Raw genomic sequence first — 19,547 nt, forward strand, 5'->3', positions numbered from 1 at the left:
CCAATATAGATGATAATACTAACAAACGTCTCAGGCCTGATCTAATCCACATGACCGCATCGCCCTTCCCCCCCCCCCCCCCCCATTGTTACCAAAATGAAAGTCCGCCTTCTCTTTTTGGCAAATCTCAAAATAACATCCCCATAATAACATTACCATATTTTCCAAGCTTTTCACCAACGTACACTTACTTTCTAGGTGAAGCAATTGATACCTCAAGATCCTATAAGTCAAACAGAGTAAATAGCAATACCGGACTTGGTTCCAATCTTGCTTACAATCATTCCTGGGTGGAAGAAGCATAAAAGAAGTGTCCAAAAAAAAAAACCTGAACTGGAAGCTCCAGCTTTGACCTCAATGAGGCTCGATCTTTTCCTTCATCACCCTCCTCAAGCAGCTAGATTTCAAGAATATTAAAATAACATAGTTAGGAGCCAAAAGCAAGATGATTAACCATACATATGAAGAATAAATATGCGGTCAGAAGTGAACTAAACTAAGAAACTAATGAAGATTTCATCACAAAAAGAGTCTCCGGTTGACAATTAATTGATTGCAAGATCTTATAGCACATGTCCCACTCACGAATAAACTTCAAGAGATTGATTCAAGAAACTGCTCATCCAATATCCAAGCAGTTGGTGGAATCAGGAATAAGAAGTTCCTGACACCATCAATGTTTGACTAATGCTTTATGATGACTTAGACTATCCACAATAGACCTCAGAAAAGATTGATATATAACTGAATGTTTTCACTCTGGCCCGGCTTTCATCAGAACTTAACCAATAAAGCAATTAAAACTAAGACCCCACAGTCCAACTTCTCTGGTAATCTAGTACTTACAGCCTTTTACACGTCAACTTGCATACAAAATCAGATCCCCACTGTGATGCAAGTACCAAGCCTGGCTGTTGGTGTTGCATTTCCTTTCTTAATACTTCATGTAGTGAGCTCAAACTCCACTCGAGATGTTGGCGCACTTTTTTTAGTAAATAATTTTAATTTTATTCATGTGCTTTTTTGTATTGGATTTCACTAGATGACCCCATATATGTAAATAATAACAGTAATAATTCCAATAATAAGAAAAAGAAAAAACAATCCCTTGAAATAATCAGAAAGAAAGGGCACGTGAATAGGAGGGGTGGGACTGTGGGTTTATGCCCTATGCGGTAGGTTAGCCTAATTTGACTTCATTTACTTACCCAGACTACTGAGCTTAAACAAAATGGAGATAAGAAAATAAATTGAAAAAAGAAAAAAGCAGAAGCTCCAGTATCCAGATTGAAGAGGAAGAGGGAAAGAAGACAGAAGGGGACGATATAAGAGAGGTACACCAGATCGGAGAGAGAGAGAGAGAGCAGACATCGAAGAGAGAGAGAAAAGCAGATCGAAGAGAGAGAGAGAGAGAGACAGATCCAAGAAAACTTACCTGAAAACCCTCCACCGGCGTCGACCACCGGCAGATCTGGTGCCACAAGTCATCGACGAAGCTTGCCCGCGATCTCTGTCGTGGTTGGCAAGTTAATAGATCTCTCTATTCAAAATTAGTTCTCAGTTTGCATATTAGTGGTTCGCAAGTCAATAGATCTGGATTTTGATTTTTAGCTGAAATTTAGAAATTTCATGCAATTAACTGAGGTAACATTTAATTTAGAATTTCTGTCTTCTCCGAATTTAACTCAAATAGACTTGTTTATGTGCATCTTGTCCAAAAGCGTGCGCCTCGCTGCGCCTCTCTCAAAGGCGGCTAAAGGAACGCGCCTGACGTCGCCTCTCATACTGTGCTGCGCCTGACTTGTCAGATGCGATTTGGCTGGCACCTAGGCGCGCCTTGGGAGCACTTTTTAAAACTAAGGTGTTGGTTAATAGAGTTCTCCAGACTCCAAGCATTCAGGCACATCATCACAATGTATTACTATTACCTCACCACTCACCACCTCCCCACGAAAAACATAAAATTAATATATAAATGTATACAAGAGGGGGGGGGGGGGGGGGGGGGGGGGAGCATAATATATATACTCAACCTACTCCAACTGTCTCCATCATTCCCACTCTCATGGACTTCCGAAAATTGCATTGGGCAAAATTTCAAGAGAAATTTTAGCATATAAAAGAAGTGAGAGTTAAAAAATTCGTTGCTCATTGCAAAATGTTGCATGAAATACATTGTCCAACAAGGAAAAATAGTGTTCAACAGTAATGTATATTTACCACAGAGGAAACGGATCCCTATAGACCCCCCGCCCAGAACCCAAAAAAAAAAAAAAAGACCAAGGTTAAGTCGTTTTTCAGTTCAACACTCTGATTCACCAATAAGGGAAAAGTTAAGAAGGAGATGCACTTAAAAGACACTTAGCTAAAGATAAAAATTAACCTGCTTATTCAAAGTGAAGCACAAACACAACAAGCCAAAAGATATTTACAAGTTACAATAACACACAATAATATACAATGTTATTTACCTGGGGAATTGTGTGTTTGAAGGTACTAAACTTCCCAATGAAAGAATCCAAAATCCGAACCTGAAAGGATCAAGTAACAAATTTCCCAAAGGCTGGAGTAAATTATGAAGGACAATAAGGCATGAACACTTCATATTTCCAAGATCATACACCATATCTATTAAACAAGATGATCATAAGAAACTTACAACATTATATCACCAAGGCAAGGATATCTCAAGTTACTGATAGGAACAATGCAAGCTCAATAAACAAATGCAAAAGGTTATGGGCACTCTTGTGAAGTTTGTGTTACCAAGAAGAAGATGAAAAAGGTGTAAGGTCAAGGTTCAAGCACCAGCAGTCAGTGTAGATGGCAGTAACAAGGAGAAACAAGTTAATGTGAAGGATGTTGTGAACACCATAAAATAGGTTCCACAATGTTGAGAAGGAACCATCACTCCTATCAGATTCAGTTTGACATTCTAAATTCAGCAACCACAAAAGCCTTGTTCTATGATGTAGAAATTCAACTTAATGAGATGCAGGGGTTAAGGCCCCTGAGGATGCACATGGATAATATAATGGTGTGGAATGTTAGGGGGCTAAATAGGAGAAATAAACAAAATGAGGTGAAAAGATTTATTTCTTCTCATAATATAAAACTTTTTAGCCTCCTTAAAACTAAGATGAAGATGGCTAGCATGGGGAAATTTGTATCAACATCTTTGTCCAGGTTGGTGCTTCACCACTAACAGTTGTATTGTTGACAGGGGTAGGATTATTGTTGCTTGGCAGCCAGGATCATTTACTGTGACAGTGCTTCATATGACTGCTCAGTCAGTGCATTGTAGGATTGAACCTGTGGGACAATGTCCAGCTTTTATTTGCTCTTTTGTCTATAGCTTTAATGAAGGAAGAGAGAGAGAGCAGTTATAGATGACTTAGAACAAGTGCAGCAATCTGAGGTGCCATGCTGTTAACGGGAGATTTTAATGTAGTCATAAATATGGATGAGAGGGTTGGCTCTCCTGTAAGAGCTAGTGAGATTAGAGAATTCAGGGAGTGTGTGGAGTGGTGTGGTGTTGGGGATATCAAAAGCACAGGAGATATTGGTCTAACAAACAAGAGGAGATCACAGGGTTATTTCTAGAATTGAGAAAGCTCTAGTGAATGGTCAGTGGCTAGAAATGTTTGAAAATGCTGAGGTGGTGTACTTTCCAGAAGGAGAGTTTGATCACTGTCCAAGAGTTTTCAGTATGTATAAGGAGCAAAGTGGAAAAAACCATTTACCTTTTTTAATATGTAGATGGAATCACCCAATTTCTTAGATATTGTGAGGAAAGTTTGGGAGGAACCTATAGAAGGATGTAGAATGTATAAGGTCTTTCAGAAGCTGAAAAGGCTGGTGGTCGTCCTGAAGCTTCTCAATCAAAAGCCCGCTCAATTTCCGAAAGGAAATTAAATGACGGTGTTCCAATTCATATGCGGCGCGCCAAAAAAAAACGAAACCCCTTCCCTTCCTGCTTGGTTTTTGAATCTCTCAAGCTTCTTTTTATGCAAAGCTCTAGGAATTGAATAGAGTCAGAGCAGAGATCTAAGACCAGTATAGAAAGGTAACCAGATGGTTACTCTGATGTGTAGGCCACAGCTACAGCAGCTTGGAACAAGCTTATTTCCATACAGGAAATGGTTCATGAACATCCAAGTGTGCTAGAACACTCAAGTGCTGAAAGGGAGGCAACCAGGGAGTATAGACAAGCTCAGATACCTACTTGTCTTTCCTTAGACAGAAGATAAAACAAAAATGGATAGTTGATGGTGATGAGAACACTAAGATGTTACACCAAGCCATCAAGCCTAGGAGTATTAACAAGATTCATGCAATACCTAACAGTCAAGGAATCTGGGTTGATGAAGATCAGCAGGTGAGGAATGCTATTATGAAATTTTATCAGGGATTATTGGGAGAGAAATTGGTAGGAAGATATTCTGTGAAGCCTGAGATTATCAGCCACAGGAAGATTTTGGATAATAGGCAGAAAGATCTTCTGAATTATACCTTCACTGTGGAGGATGTAAAAAGAGCAATCTTCTCCATTCCAAAGGAGAAAGCTCCTGCGCTGGAAGGATACAACAGTTTATTCTTCAAGCATTATTGGGACACTATTGTTGAGGAAGTTTCAGCAGCAACTGTGCAAGCCGCTTGATTTCTTTCATACTGGGAAGATGTTGAAGGCTATTAATGTCACTTCTATTACTCTGATCCCCAAAGTCAAGAATTCAAGCCATGTAAGTGACTTTCGACCAATTTCATGCTCCTAAGTTACACTACCTCCGTTCCCTAAAGATCTTCCTTGTTACTATTCCTATAGATACCAAAGAGGATCCATTTGTGTGGGGTATGGGGTAGGTAAAGTAGGAGAGAGAAAGGGGTTAAGATAAATAAACAAATAAAAGGTGGTTAAAATAGGAGAGAGAAAGGGAGTAAAATTGAATTAATAATGTAATGGTGGACCATATGATAGGAACATGAGAGGATAAAAAGGGAAAAAAAATTCCAAATAAGGAATAAAGTAAAAGAGGGAAGATCTTTTGGAAACGCACTTAAACGGAAAGAGGGAGTATACAAGATTACAAGTGTATAACTAAATTGATTTGTGAGAAGTTAATGTATTGCCTGAGATTGATTCTACTCAGGGTGCTTTCATATCCAACAGAGGCATATTGCACAACATCTTGCTTTGTCGAGATATAGTCAAGATGTACAGGATAAACAAAAGCAAAAGTGTTGTCTTATAAAGGTTGACATTCAAACGGCCTGTAGGCTGTAACACAGTGTGCTCGGAATTTTTAGAAGATATGATGGAGGCAGTAGGGTTCCCTGAAAAATTCATCAAGTTAGTCATGGTTTGCGTGACAAATACTTCTATCACTCTCATGCTTAATGGTTCTCCAACTGGGTTTTTTTCTGTCAAAGAGAAGATTAAGACAAGGGGACCCTATATCTCCTCTTCTTTTTGTCCTCTGCATGGAGTATTTCACCAGGATTATGTCTTACATTAGTTAGCCAGATTCTTCCAAATTTCATCCTAGGTGTAAAGCTATGGGTCTTACTCACCTTTATTTTCCAGATGACTCAAATTTATTTTGCAAAGGTGATATCAACAATGTCAATATGATTCTCTAAGGCTTGAAATTGTTCCATGTTTCTACTGGGCTTAAAGCTAATCCGTCTAATTCTGCCTTAGCAGTGGCTTAGATGAGAAGGAGATACAAAACTTGGTTAGTAACTCTGGGTTTCAGTATGGCAGATTACAATTTAGGTACTTGGGAGTACCTATAAGTACTAGGAGACTTTCAGCAGCTGAGTGTGAAAAACTTATTGAAAAAATGATGCGAAAGGATTAGAACTTGGAGTTCTAGACATATATCCTTTGCAGGTAGAAGGCAGTTGGTGAATTCAGTCTTGATGAGTATTTGTGTCTACTGGTCACAAAATTTTCATACTTCCTACAGTTACGATCAAGCAAATTAACTCAATTTGCAGAGCTTTTTTATGGACTGGCCAGTGCTACAGTAGTATGTCAGGGTATGTTAGCTGGGAAGAGGTTTGTAAACCTAGAATACATGGTGGTCTTGGGTTCAGGTCTTTAGCTACATGGAATTATGCCATTGTTGGGAAGCAGGCGTGGAGTATAGCCATGAGGGAGGATAACCTTTGGGTTAGATGGATTCACACTAGATATATGAAACAGAACTATTGGGCCACATTTCAAGTAAGTGTGGGTATGGCTGGTTAACCAAGCAGCAGCAGTACAGAACAACTGATATGTACAAGGAATTGCAGGATAGAGTAGAAAGACAGCATGAATGCAAAGCTATTTGGGATAATTACAATATACCCAAGCATAGATTTATAGGCTGGTTAGCATGGAGAAAAAAAAAATAACAAACCAGAGCTCGTCTTGCTGCCATTGGAGTGAGCAAAACCTCAAAGTGTGCTCTATGTGAGGATGCTACACAAGAACATGAGCAGATTTTCTTTGAATGCCCTTATAGTCAACAGTGCTTGCACAAGATTAGGTGGTTGGGGGAAACAAATGACTTCTAAGCAAATTCTACAAGGTCAGTACAGGGTTCAGAGGAGGCAAATTTAAAAGGAAGGTTATATTAGCTGCTGTATTGGCTACTGTTTATTTCATTTGGAAACAGAGAAATAATGCTCTTTGGAATTTTCAAATCCGAGCCGTTGAAGGGATTATGAAGGATATTAAATACAGTAGATAAATGGAATTGGAGCAAAATTGCCCAAAAAAATTAAAGATCATGATGTACAGTGGTTTAGGAACTTGTAAATTGTTTCATATGTATAGCTCGTCTTTTCTTCCTTGTGCTTGAGGGGGTCACCTAGTTGGGCTGTTCAACACTATGGAAGAGATTAGGTTGTGAATTGTTTTGGTGGAATATATTCTTTCTTGCTTAGCGGAAAAAAAAAATGCAAAAGGGAAAGATGACAGTTTGCAAATAAGACCAATTATAGTGCCTAATAATTTCCCTGAAAAAAAGAAGCCCTCGTTATTAAAGAGACAAACCAGCAAAATCCGTGCTTCATCCATTGAAGGTAGATCAACTCCCTTTTCATAGATTGGTTCAACCTGAATTTCCGCGAAAATATGCATAAGAAGATGAAAAATAATAATAACCTTGGTAAAACCACACTTAAGACATACGAGATCAACAAAACAGACAACAGCTAGTCAGTTGTCCTTGGCAAAAGACATCATACCCACCAGATTCAGCATAAGGCGAGCACATGTGGTGTGAATACTCAATGTCAGTGAGGCATCGTGCAAGTTGCTAGAGAACAAGTAGATAATACGAGAGAGCTGCAATAAAAACCATAAACAGTGTCAACAACTAAGATTTTTGAATAGCCTAGGAGCCTTATGCCACTGCTTTATCAATTGAGCATTGACCATGCAAAACGACTCCTAATTTTGGACTTTAGCATACAGTACTTATATTCTCCTATATTAGAGGGACAGTCTTTATAGGTGTTGTACAGATGTTTAAGTTGATCACTATTAACAATGATCACCGTGTAGCTTCACCACTAGCAACCCCAAATCTCCACTTATTACAAATCGGTAATAAATTAAGCACTGTTAGTCAACATATTTTGAATTATTCTGAAAATATTAAATTCAAACAAATCGAGAATAATTCTGATAAAATCCAACAATTAATAAAGTAAGTTCATATAAGTTAGATAGTTGGTCTTGTAAAAGACCGCCTACTTTTAGTTTAAAATTAGGCACGGTCCAAGCCCAATAATAGAACAGAACATGCCACATTTTCTAATATAAGTTTAATCTATTCAGGGATCAGTTTAATCTATTTCATGATAAGTTTACTCTATTCGGTAATTATATTCTCTAACCCATTCAGTGACTAGTTTAATCCATTTAGTGAGTAGTTTGATCCGTTCGGCAAGACTACCGAGTTATTTTTTGAAACTGTCTGTTGTAAATCGATAATCAAGAAAACACAGGAAGGAAAAGAAAAGGGATGACTAGGATAGTGTTGGGTTAGAGTGAAATGGAATGTGCTTGTTAGGAAAATTCAGTCTTGAATTCGTCTAACTTTATGTTAAAATTAGACCGCTATTCTAATAATTTGTGTAAGTTAAAATAGGTTAAAGTAAGTCAATATAGGTTTACTACAACATATCCTCACTTCTTTATTCATGAGCCCTTAGATTATACCCTTGGAGTTCATTGGTGCAGATGAATATCAGCAAGCCAGTCTTTTATGTCTTCTAATAGTACAGTATGAAACCTTCCTTCAGTCCATATGTTTGAAGTCCTAGAAACATTCCTCTAGGGAATAGCCCAATGGTTATTATAGTTAAGAACAGAAGTAAAAAGCACCAAGTGGGGGGAAGGAGCCATCGCAAAGTTAGTGTGAGTGCCTTTATAAATTTATCCTACAGTTGCGATTTTTATTCTGTTGCAGAGCAAACCATGCACAGAATGTGTCTATCTAAATACAAGCACTACACAACCTGTACTCTTGTCTATAATGTTCCAACCAATAACCTGAACCAAATTCCTGAGATTTAAACAATAATTTCGACCAGCAACTTAATTTAGCCCGAACAGGAAGACCCGTAAAAAGCAGGTCAATTAGGGTAAGACGTCCTGGGTCATAGACCCATAGGCAAAAAAATAAAAATCTAGATGTCTCTAAGAACCTAGCAAAAGTAATGTGGGGGAAAAGAAACAAAAAACTTTATCCTCTTATGACAAAAGAGCGACGCCTAGATAGCTCACCTTTCTCCCTCCAACTCAATCAAGGAAATCGTTTCACATCCCTAACCTTATTTGCCGGACTTTATTTAATTATTGTACTAGCTAGCACACAATATTCATCAAATATGGTCCAACCTGATTAGATAAAGGCCGAGTATGGGTAAGGAGAATTAGCCTCTAACATATAGAGTCTAAAATGGACTTTATCACCATTAGAGAATACTTCCGCTATTCTTTAAAAATTCCAACTTGCCAATATACAAATTTGACCACTAATATCTTGAATCATTTCTTAGTACAAATGATAAATAGTTAATATTTGTAAAATATACATGGAGAAAAACCCAATAACATCATAAATAAAAGTCGAAGTGGGGTATGTGAATAGTGCAAAAGTCAAAATGTTTGCAACTTTTACAAAAGGCGAAATTAATTACCAAAATAGAAAAGGCTTGTACCAATGGATCCTGTACTATTAAAACCTTCGGATGGTACTAAAATGTGTACAAAGAAACCTTCTTGCTGTATCATTAAAAGGCTTCTAGAAACAGCAGACATGCAAAATACTATCCTTGATAAGGCCAAATTCCAAATCAGATGACGCCATGGCGGCATATCAGCGCTCTGTCTAAGCAGCTTATTTTTGGCCCAATATGTGGCCTGACTCGATTGACAATACCATGTATTAGGCGTGTGGCAATAGCTGAATACCCCTACTCAAACCACTTCTTTCTCTCACCTGATTTACAGGACTTAACGTATTTGGCCATATGAACTGACTTCTAATTTACAATGGGTCTTACAGCAAAGCTTTGCTTCACCCATGTGGTGTGAATCATTATAGTGGCTCTTATGGGGAGGCCAGCATCCCTTCCAGCAAAAAAGGGAGACAGCAATTTCAGTCATATATTAAAACCAAAAATATCTCAATATTGTATCAATTAGTCTCAGAAAAGAGTTGAAAAAAATTGCAATTCATCTAAAAATTGAAGACCTGTGGCAGGGAGAGATCTACTCGAACATGATGAACAATCTCTGCCAGTAAGCTATAAGCCAGTGGCCTCAACGACTCATAGCACGCCCTTCCAGTTCCGACAAGAACCCTAAAGATGCAAAAAGAAAACAGTACTAACCGTCAAAATGGATAAAAGAACCAAACAATATATATCATGTAGCAGTATTAAGTTCGAGCTGTACATAAGTAAGTCAACAAAGTCCTGCATTCTCTTCACGATTAATGAAAGGCATAATCATGGCAGTCCTTAGAAAAACGTACAGTTAAAACTTTTGACAGGATCACAGTAAATTCATCTTATCTACGAAATCCTTCTTCAAATTGCTACAAAGAAATAATGTTATAATTAAGGACATTCATAATCATCACTAGCACATAGTGCACAAAATTAACCCCTGGATGACAGAAATGGATTTAGAATTTACTCCAATATAAAAGTCTCAACCTACAGTCTGAAAAAATAAAAAACTTTAAGCACAAGTTTCTAGCTAATGATTTAGAACACCAGTGCCTTCAGCACGTGATGGAAGGTGATAATCACTTGATAATTGGCCATTCTTCGATTCAATTGTGGTGCACTGGCAGAGCAAACAGTAATATTTGGAGAGGAAAAAAGGTACAAGTATAAATTAGGCAACAATGAATCATCATAAGAGATTAATAGAATATAACAGGCACTAAACATTTGAAGTACACAAGGAAGTGCAAAAAAGTAAAGCATCTTATCCACCTTTTAACTAAGGTTTTTTTTTCTTCTTGAAGGGAGCAAACATAGCCTTCTGATCCATACATGTTGAATACAAAGCAAACCGTTGATTCTAAACTTGGAGGTCCAGATTGTGGAACATAACATTTATGTTATCTACAGCTTATTCCTGATAAACTTAATTTATGTTGCTGAACTTTAAGGGCTCGTTCGGTATCGTTTTTTGTTTCCAATTTTCAGTTTTTTTGAAAACTAAAAACAAAATCCAGGAAACCACAAAAAGTGGTTTCCACATTTTAGTTGTCAGTTTTGTAAAACAACATGTTTCCAATAAGTAGAACTAATTTTTGATCCATTATATGAAATATATCATATGACTTTGAAAAATAAAAAACTGAAAAACTGAAAAACTGAAAACCATAACGATACCGAACGAGCCCTAACTTTTTGTTCTGAACTTAACTACTTTTGCAAGTAAACCCATCGTGCTGAACTTCGCTTTTTTCTTTTGGCTTGAAAATTTATTTTTGGTGAACTTTACTTATATTTGCTGACTCAAATTATATATACTGAAACCTATTTTTAAAAGTTGGGAAGAACACTAAAGACAGTTGGGTTTAAAAGGGAGTCCTTCCCCAAACATTATTTGCCCATTCGGACTCTACCATCACTGACCATATTGGTGACAAGACTAGTGTTCCTGATGTTATCTCTGATTTGAAATGTCCAAGTATCATTGTGTTTGGGGCAAATTGAAGTCCAGCAAGGACTTTGGATTGAGATGAAGATTGTGACTAACATAGTAACATAGGTGCGCAGCAAACAAACCCTGGAATAATCAATAAAAAGGCAGCTTCGAGTATGAAGATTAAATAATATGTAATCAATTAACAATCCACCAGCCCTAAAACGTGGAGCCATAGTGTATTTGGTTAACATAATACCTCTCTTCCAGCAATGTGTCTATCAAGGGATACAAACCCCTCTTAAAATCTGTTCCAAGAACATGTTTTAGGGCTACAAGTAATTCCTGCATTTGCATCAATACAAGACTACAATTAACTATGAAAGAGAATGAAGAGGAAAAAAAAAGAATTTAATTATGCATGACAATTAGATCACACACCTTCCGAATGGAAACAGAGTCAGAACAGGTAACAAGCAAGTTAACAATACTCTTACAGATGCTCTCCTCATGTGGCCTGATATAATCAGCAAAACTCTTCAGGAGGTACGTCAAAAAGGAAACAGTCTGCAGCAGCCGAAAAAGAAACAGTATCCTCATGAGCATCAGTCTGAACTCTGAATTTCCAACAGCAATAGAACAACATAATATTTATTTAAAGGAGGATAATCTTCAAAAATTATCCAATTACTAAATGCTACATGCATTGATTTCTTCGCCTAAGAGAGCCTATGTCTTAATTTTCCTAATTTCCTTTATTTTCCTGGTCTTTTTTGCTTTTGAAAAACATATAGGAAGTATCCCAAAATTAACTGGGCTTCTTTCAATAATCAAGAGTTTGATTTTACCCAAAATAATCCAAACGTTGAGGGTACCTTCTGCAAACAGGCAAAAACTAACAATATTATGATTTTTGATCATAAATACAGTTTTCATTAGGAAAAGAACCACAAAAAAAGCCACATTCTAAATGATTTTTGTCTTCAACCATCTTTTATAAGTTTCTACTTATGTTGACACCAACTTGTTCCGGAATCCGGCAAATTTTTTGTCAAAAAAACTCTTGTTTTCTTCCAAACATTTTCCTCTCCCCCTTCCACTTCAATTTAGTAACTTTACAATTAGAAAAGGAAAAAAGATTAAGCAACAATCTAATGTATACCATTTATTAGTCAAAATAAAACTCGATATAAAAGGTGGTTTCAAACAAAAACAAAATTAGAAGTCTAAAACATTCATAATGACTTAATAAGGGACTTTGTCCTATTTGTGAATTCAAATAATTTGAGAAGTTGGAAATAGCTTTAGTAGTCTAGTTAAGGCTTTGCACTAAACCTCTTCTAACCCACCTAAGCAAATATTGTTCTTTAAATATGCATTAATATGGAAATTTTGAAAGAAAGCACATCCTATTGCCAACTTTGGATTTAGGCTAGCTAGGGAAAAGAATAGAGCAACACTCAAACATGCAAGAGATATATCAAAAAACAAGCCTAAAGTTGGTTGTATTACAATATTTTCTCCCCACTCCCTAGCAAAAGCTGATTCCACGTTTGCAGTACAATATTTTCTCCTATTTTTTATTTTGAAAATTTTCGTGTCACATGATAACCAATGGAAGTCACACTCATACTCCACACTTCCAAAGACAATATGAGCTCAGCTTTATCATGTGCCATGAAACAAAGCTTGTAAACCTCAAGATAAAGAATGTATTATCCATAAGCAATATGATAATGCCATCAACAAACTACAAATATAATAGAACCACCTCCCTGTCAAATTAAAAGAGAAATAAAGAATAAAAGAGAAACACCTTATTCTTCACCATTTAACCACAAGAAAAGCCCTTAATGCCATCATTCTTAAATCTAATGCTATTCACCACAAACATAAAAGGAAGGGTAAGTCAGAGAAAACATACGGAGAAAAAAGGTTGAAAAAAGAGAGATAACAGGAAGATCCCTTAACGCAAGCTAAAATGAGGCAGCAACGAAACTACTAAACGCACCTACCCATTGCCAACCAGAAAAAGAGAAAAACTCAAAAATGCTAAATTGGAAGTCATAGTCTAATAGGCCTTTCCAAGTTCAGATTGATAGCAATATCCAAGACCTTCTCAGAACTCCCTGCACCAATATTTCATTTATCTATTCCTAGTTAGAATTACACTAACATAATATTCAATGACACCCATTTAGATGGTGGGAATAGTAAAGACCATTGCCCTCTATCCGAGAACTTTGTTCCAAATTAGGAAACTCAACATCTTAGACAAAATCTTTGCAGTAGATACATCCTTAGTATCTTTAAACTTCTCAACCTTTATGCAACATAAATTCCATCTGACTTACTCTAATAAGGTCAATACACATTCTCACTCAATAAGGACCTACAAGGTAAAACTCAAAATATAGGCAACTATCATGATCCTTAAAAAAAAATCTTTTGAAACAGTGAAAAGACACGTGCTCTCATCAATGATAGCATTCAATATATCTCCCATGTCAAAATTCTAGGATTGACCTCCTTGAAGAGCACCTAGAAAAAAAATTCACCTTTTGTAAAAACCACTTGAAAATATCCTAGCTTAAGACTCTAGTCTGCTGAAGCAAATCTTACAACTTACTAAAAATATCCTAACAGTTCCTCTCATCAACATTACCAACTCTTTCATACATGTCTTTCCTTGGTGGGAGGCACCAAAGAAGCATCCGCAGTAATAGCATATTCAATAAAGTAATCTATCCCAAGGTTATCTTGTTGTTTTCCCTCCTCAGTATTATAGTAGTCTATGAGATTAATATTATTCTTCAAAGTCAAAGAAGAGAAAGGGAAAACATACACTGCAACTAGAAAAAACAATGTGCACATACCACATAAGGGACAAGAAGATGACGTGGTATTTCAAGTTGGGTAATGTATATGAGTTAGCATGTATTTATGTCAATAGTAGGATAAAGCACTCGTGTTTTAAGTAACTATTCATTCACCGTAAATATAACCCAAGAATAAGATAGGTTTGGTCATATTATGTTAAAGGATTCCTTGTCAAACTTCAAATGCAAAGTGGAGGTTAAAATCTGTTTATGTGATTTATTTTTAGTTTTGAAAATTTACACTGCATTAACCGCGTTCCAGTCAATTCATTCGTTACAAGCTGCTTCAACGTCATCGCAACCAAAACTGCGATCACTACCGCATCCACAATTTTCTTCCCTAGTTTGTGCTACAAGCATTTCATTGTAATTCTATGCAGTCATTTCACAATACCTGAAAGGAAGATATAGATTCCTCTCTTCTCTCTACTTGCCTTTTAAACATCACGTAATTTAAAAGCAAAACAAAAGCAGAAATGCCAGAAAGATGCACAACCTCGTTCACAAGTGATTGCACTCACTAAACCCTCGTCTGTGCTACTCTTAAGACAAACTATGAACATCAATAAGTTAATTGATGAACTGAGAATGGTAAATGTTACTATTTTAAAGAATAAGTTTACCCAGACTTTTTATCCGCTAAACTATTATATAAAATGTGACTGTTTGAAGGCTAAAATATGAACACTGATAGATAAAGGAAATGACTTCCAATGAGTAGTACATGATTTCCATATATATTTATATATACATATCCCATTAAGTGCATAAATAATATCCCACTTACAGCATCATCAATTCATGATCTGGTAAACTCCAAGTTAAAATAATTTTCAGCAATAACTCATAATTGCCAGAGATTGGGGGGAAATATTTCCTTCAAACTTTTCAAGAGCCTCAAATAAGAATTGTTTACCTTAACTTGTGCACCCTTTAATTCAATAAATTGTGTCTTCATATGGGGGGGCACTTTCTCAGGACCGGGAACAGAAATAGCTGCCACCATGAGTGGCAACAGATTAGGGATGTTCGTCTGAACAAGCCGGCTATATAATTGGAACAAAAACATGACCACCAACGGACTCTCAGTAACAATTTTAAATGACCTTGTACTGGGATTTAGCTGGCCAGATCCATGGTACCCAGTAGCGGCACCACTAAGCCCGCTGCCACTAGAAGAAGGAGTCAACTGATCAGACGTATCCATTGGCTTAATATCATCTCCACCTCCAGGTGTGCCAACGGGTGGAACTGCTACCATTGTCGCCCCATTCTCGAAGAAATGGCTCACTGTTAATCTAAAATTCTGGTATATTTTACACACAAAGTCTAGAAATGGCTGTACTTCAGCCTCAAGTGTAGGTCGGAAATTCCTGAGCAAGTCGAAAATGATACGAATACATATCAATCCATTTTCTTCATTATCAGTTGTGAGCACTTGCATTGCAACCTTCAACAAGTCCTGAACAAAGGGTCGGAGCACTTCACTATGTGGCAGACGATTTAAAATCTCAACCACAATGTTTCGGAGCTTATGTTCAGGATTATCAGTTAACTGTGGTTTTGTTATCTGAAGAAGAATCACAGAGAAAGCTCGAAAGTAGTACTTTAAGAAATTCAAGTACTCAGCCGTGTGTGCTATCTCTAGACTATCCCGTACCTCCATTGCCATCTGCAATCTTGTTTGAATTGCTGTAATGACCCCAGAAACAAAAGATGGTAAAATACAGCAGCTCTATCTCAATAAATATAAACCAAATCATCATTTTAACAAAAAAATCAAATCAACATATCATAGCACAATTGCGAAAGTATAATACATATAAATCTTCTCTCTTTTCAATCCCACAAACAGAATCACATGGAAAAACTTAAGAAATAAGGACTAATTTCACCCAAATACAAAACCATAGCACAATTGAAGTATACATGTATGGTAATAATGTCGCTGCTCGTTCAGTTCGATCAAACCCCCCCCCAACCAACCAACCATACAACAGCTTTAGAAGGCACACTACATATCCCAAACAGAAATTACACAAAAAATTACGATTGCACACTTCTATTTCATGTCATACATACTAATGATAGCATTTCTCATAAAATGTGCAAACTTCAAAATATACAAACAAAAAAAAAAGGAAATTCAACTGCTTCAAACTAATTGACGAGTAAAAGCAATTAAATGGAGGAGAGAGAAAGTGATTACGGAGGTCAGGGTCGATTAGGAGGCTAGAATGCTGCTCGAAATTCTGAATAGGACTCATGGCGGGAAGAATTTAGGGAAAAAACCCTAAAACTCTGAAGAAATTGAACTGCTTGAAATATTTCTAGGGTTTAACAGTCGGAAGAAGTTGAAGATGAAACTTTAAAAGGACATAATAAACCCAGCAGAAAGAAGGGCGCGTTTGGAAAGGATGAAAAATGTGAGTTTGGATTTCAGGGAATAATTGGAAGGAGGACTGAGGAAGTGAGGATTTCTATAATTTGAATAGGGTGACTCTTTCTCCCATGGAATTTTGGTGGTAATGAGAAATGAGAAATGAGTAACTAAGTTTGAACTTCAGTATTCAAGACAAAGTACACCACCAAACAGGGCGTTGTTTTCAGTTTGGAAATTGGAAGTTTGCTAATTTCGCTCCTCGACTGTCTTTTTGCTTTTTTTTTTTTTTTTTTGTGAAACTAGGTTTTGATGTCCTCTGTAGTCTATTGTGTTGCACTATTTTCTTTGGGATATTTTCTTAGTAAAAAGATTATATAGTATGATTATAATTATAATTAAGATTATGATCAGAATGGTCCGTTTAGTTTTGTGACCGGTTAGAACATGGAGTCGAATGATAATCTCCAAAAATAAATTGACATAGATGAGGTATGGTTCGTTTTTTTCAACTTATTTTCAGTTTAGTTTAGTTCGGTTGCTTTTTAAGAATAGATAGTAATTCTTATGCGTTTATTATTGCTTATAAAAGATGAACATATTGGAATTCTTATTATGTGCATCAACTTTTGTGCAACTTCTATTTTTTCTAACCCCTTCATTGCAAATTCTCACATTCTCGATACTTAATTATATATTTCAGTTCTTTTCACGGTTTTACGTTTATTATAGCTTGTAGAGTTCTTATTTTGTGTGGTTACATTGTAAATGGAAAGTATGCCAACTTTTTTAAAAAAGAATGATTTTTGTCCCAAACTATTTTTCACTTTGCTACAAACTTTTTAAAAAAATTATTGTCCCAAACTACCTTACTTTTACCATTTATTTTTGAAGCCGATTTCCATTTACCGTCCATTTAATGTCACGTGATAGCATGTGACCTCTTCAAACCACAATGTTTGTGTTACTCAATTTGACATTTTCGCTTTCGCTTCGTTCGGCACGACTCGCACTAATGCTTCTCCCTAACACAGACCGATGCTTTTTTACTTCCCATAGCTTCGGAAGACCGCTTAGCCACGTTCATCTTCGGCGCAAGAGTGCTCGATAGGTGAGGTATTACGCGCACACTCTTTTAAGGGTGGTTGATTCTAGGCAAACCTCCTAGCTGTACCCCTACCTCCTTATCACTGAGCGAACATTTAGGCTCAATCATTTAGGGGCTTCACCTGGTGACTTGAGAGGTTTCCCTCTAGACGATGAAGCTTATCCCAATCATCTCAATGGCTATTTTTTACCCCTGTTATATAAAAAGGGGGTTTGAATAGTCCAATGCTATCACATGACATTTAATGAACAAAAAAAGTCAACGTCGGAAACAAACATAAGGTAGTTGTCAAAAACAAAATGGTAAAAGTAAGGTCGTTTGGGATTTGTTTACAAGGTAATTTCTCGCAAAAACTTAAAAAATAAAGGTAGTTTGGGACAAAAATTCCTAAACAAAATGTTGTTAATATTGAAGTAATTTTAATAACTTTTTAGTCCCATCAGCTAGTGTGCAACTCGGGCTCGCTAACTAAAACATGTATAGAAAATATACCAATACCGTTAAAAAGGGTCTGGTTTCCATATTAGGCCTGTTTCTCGAAGATATAAAGTTTGAACGCAACCCGTGCATGTCCTGTTGAAACTCTTAACCGATCACCTCAATAATATGGTATCGAAAAACATTAAAATTGTCTGACAACTTTTTAAAATTTATAAGAAGGACAAAAGATGGTCTCACTTGGTATAAGTTATAATAGTTATAAAGAGGTGACTATATCACAATTTCACCCTTGAGAATAATGAAGTGAAAATGTGGTAATTTTGGTAAATTATGTTATCTTCGCTCCATCCACAGGCTGTGGGTTCGATTCTTATCAGGGGGATTGGCCTTTGGGGCATATTGTACTTGGGTATCCTATGATGGAGCATTAATGCAATTTACCTTACCAATTTTATTATTTTTTTAAAAAACAATTCCCTACAAAGAAAAGGGATGACCCTATATCAAAAAGAAAAAAACGACAAGAATATAATTTGGTGAATGTTATTGGTAATTGACTGAACAAAGCATGCATTATAATGATTTGTGAAAAGTTCGAACCAGATTTGTGAAAAGTTTCAACTTGAGCTAAAAAAGTTTGAACTAGATTTGTGAAAAGTTTCGAATCGATTAGGACCAAGTTTCTCGAGTCCAAAAAACTTTAGACTAAATTTGTCGAATTTACATCCCTATTCTCCACAGAGTAATTTATGGCATATGGTGAGATATTGGTGTGTTCCGTATTCTTCTAACGTATAATCTTCCTTTAATAATAATGTTATATGTGAATAATGTGATGCATTCATGCTTGACGCATTTCTCCTACTTAACTTATATGGAAATATAATAATTGGTGTGCATCAAAATTTTGTGTTATATATATGGTTATTCAATAAAGGAAAATTTTCAAAAAATTACCTTTTATAATCAATTCTTTTTAAATATTTGCTTTCAAAAAATTGCATTATATAACATATTCTTTTCAATATACTACCATGTTACGTTTATATTTAATACTAATTAATAAATAACAATTGCCCTAGATGTTGTTGTCGATGGGGTACCGAGAAAAGAAGAGAGAAACGATAAGGGAGGAAAGAATATCAATTTACGGTGACTCAATTAGTAGTGATTAAACCCCATCTATGGTAAAATGATAGTATATTGAAACAAATTTGTTATATAAGGTAGTTTTTTGAAAGAGAATTTTTAAAAGGTAGTTTTTGAAAGAAAAATTTTAAAAAGTAGTTTTGAAAAAAAAATCGATTATAAAAGATAGTTTTATGGAATTTTCCATTCAATAAAACATATACTTCTTATTGTTGATATGACTGTGACTAGGATAAGAGGTATAAAAATGCAATACTTTTCGTATCTTTGGAAATAAATTTAGGTAGTGTTTGGGAATGAGCATTTTATTTGAAATGATTCATTTGAAATTTGTATTCTCAAATCATGGAATCTAAAATCAAATTCATTGTTTGGTAAATTTAAGAATTTCAAATTTAGGAAAAGAAAGCTAAGAGATTC

General features: G+C 36.0%; 1 protein-coding gene across 1 annotated transcript in view; it reads right to left on the reverse strand.

Moving 5' to 3' along the window:
- LOC104895199 (uncharacterized) overlaps positions 1-16,701 on the reverse strand; it is a gene marked incomplete at its 3' end in the record, with an annotated part of 34,948 nt that extends 18,247 nt beyond the window's left edge. Inside the window, exons 1-9 of the mRNA XM_010681639.4 lie at positions 16,259-16,701; positions 14,966-15,741; positions 11,612-11,737; positions 11,430-11,515; positions 9,759-9,867; positions 7,244-7,339; positions 7,046-7,108; positions 2,472-2,531; positions 329-397 (exon numbers count right to left, since the gene is read on the reverse strand). Coding sequence (XP_010679941.3) covers positions 329-397; positions 2,472-2,531; positions 7,046-7,108; positions 7,244-7,339; positions 9,759-9,867; positions 11,430-11,515; positions 11,612-11,737; positions 14,966-15,741; positions 16,259-16,316 — 1,443 coding nt within the window. The remainder of the gene's footprint in view (positions 1-328; positions 398-2,471; positions 2,532-7,045; positions 7,109-7,243; positions 7,340-9,758; positions 9,868-11,429; positions 11,516-11,611; positions 11,738-14,965; positions 15,742-16,258) is intronic.
- Positions 16,702-19,547: the final 2,846 nt, after the last annotated feature.

The sequence above is a fragment of the Beta vulgaris genome, chromosome 6, assembly GCF_026745355.1.
Source record: "Beta vulgaris subsp. vulgaris cultivar EL10 chromosome 6, EL10.2, whole genome shotgun sequence".
NCBI lineage: Eukaryota > Viridiplantae > Streptophyta > Magnoliopsida > Caryophyllales > Amaranthaceae > Beta > Beta vulgaris.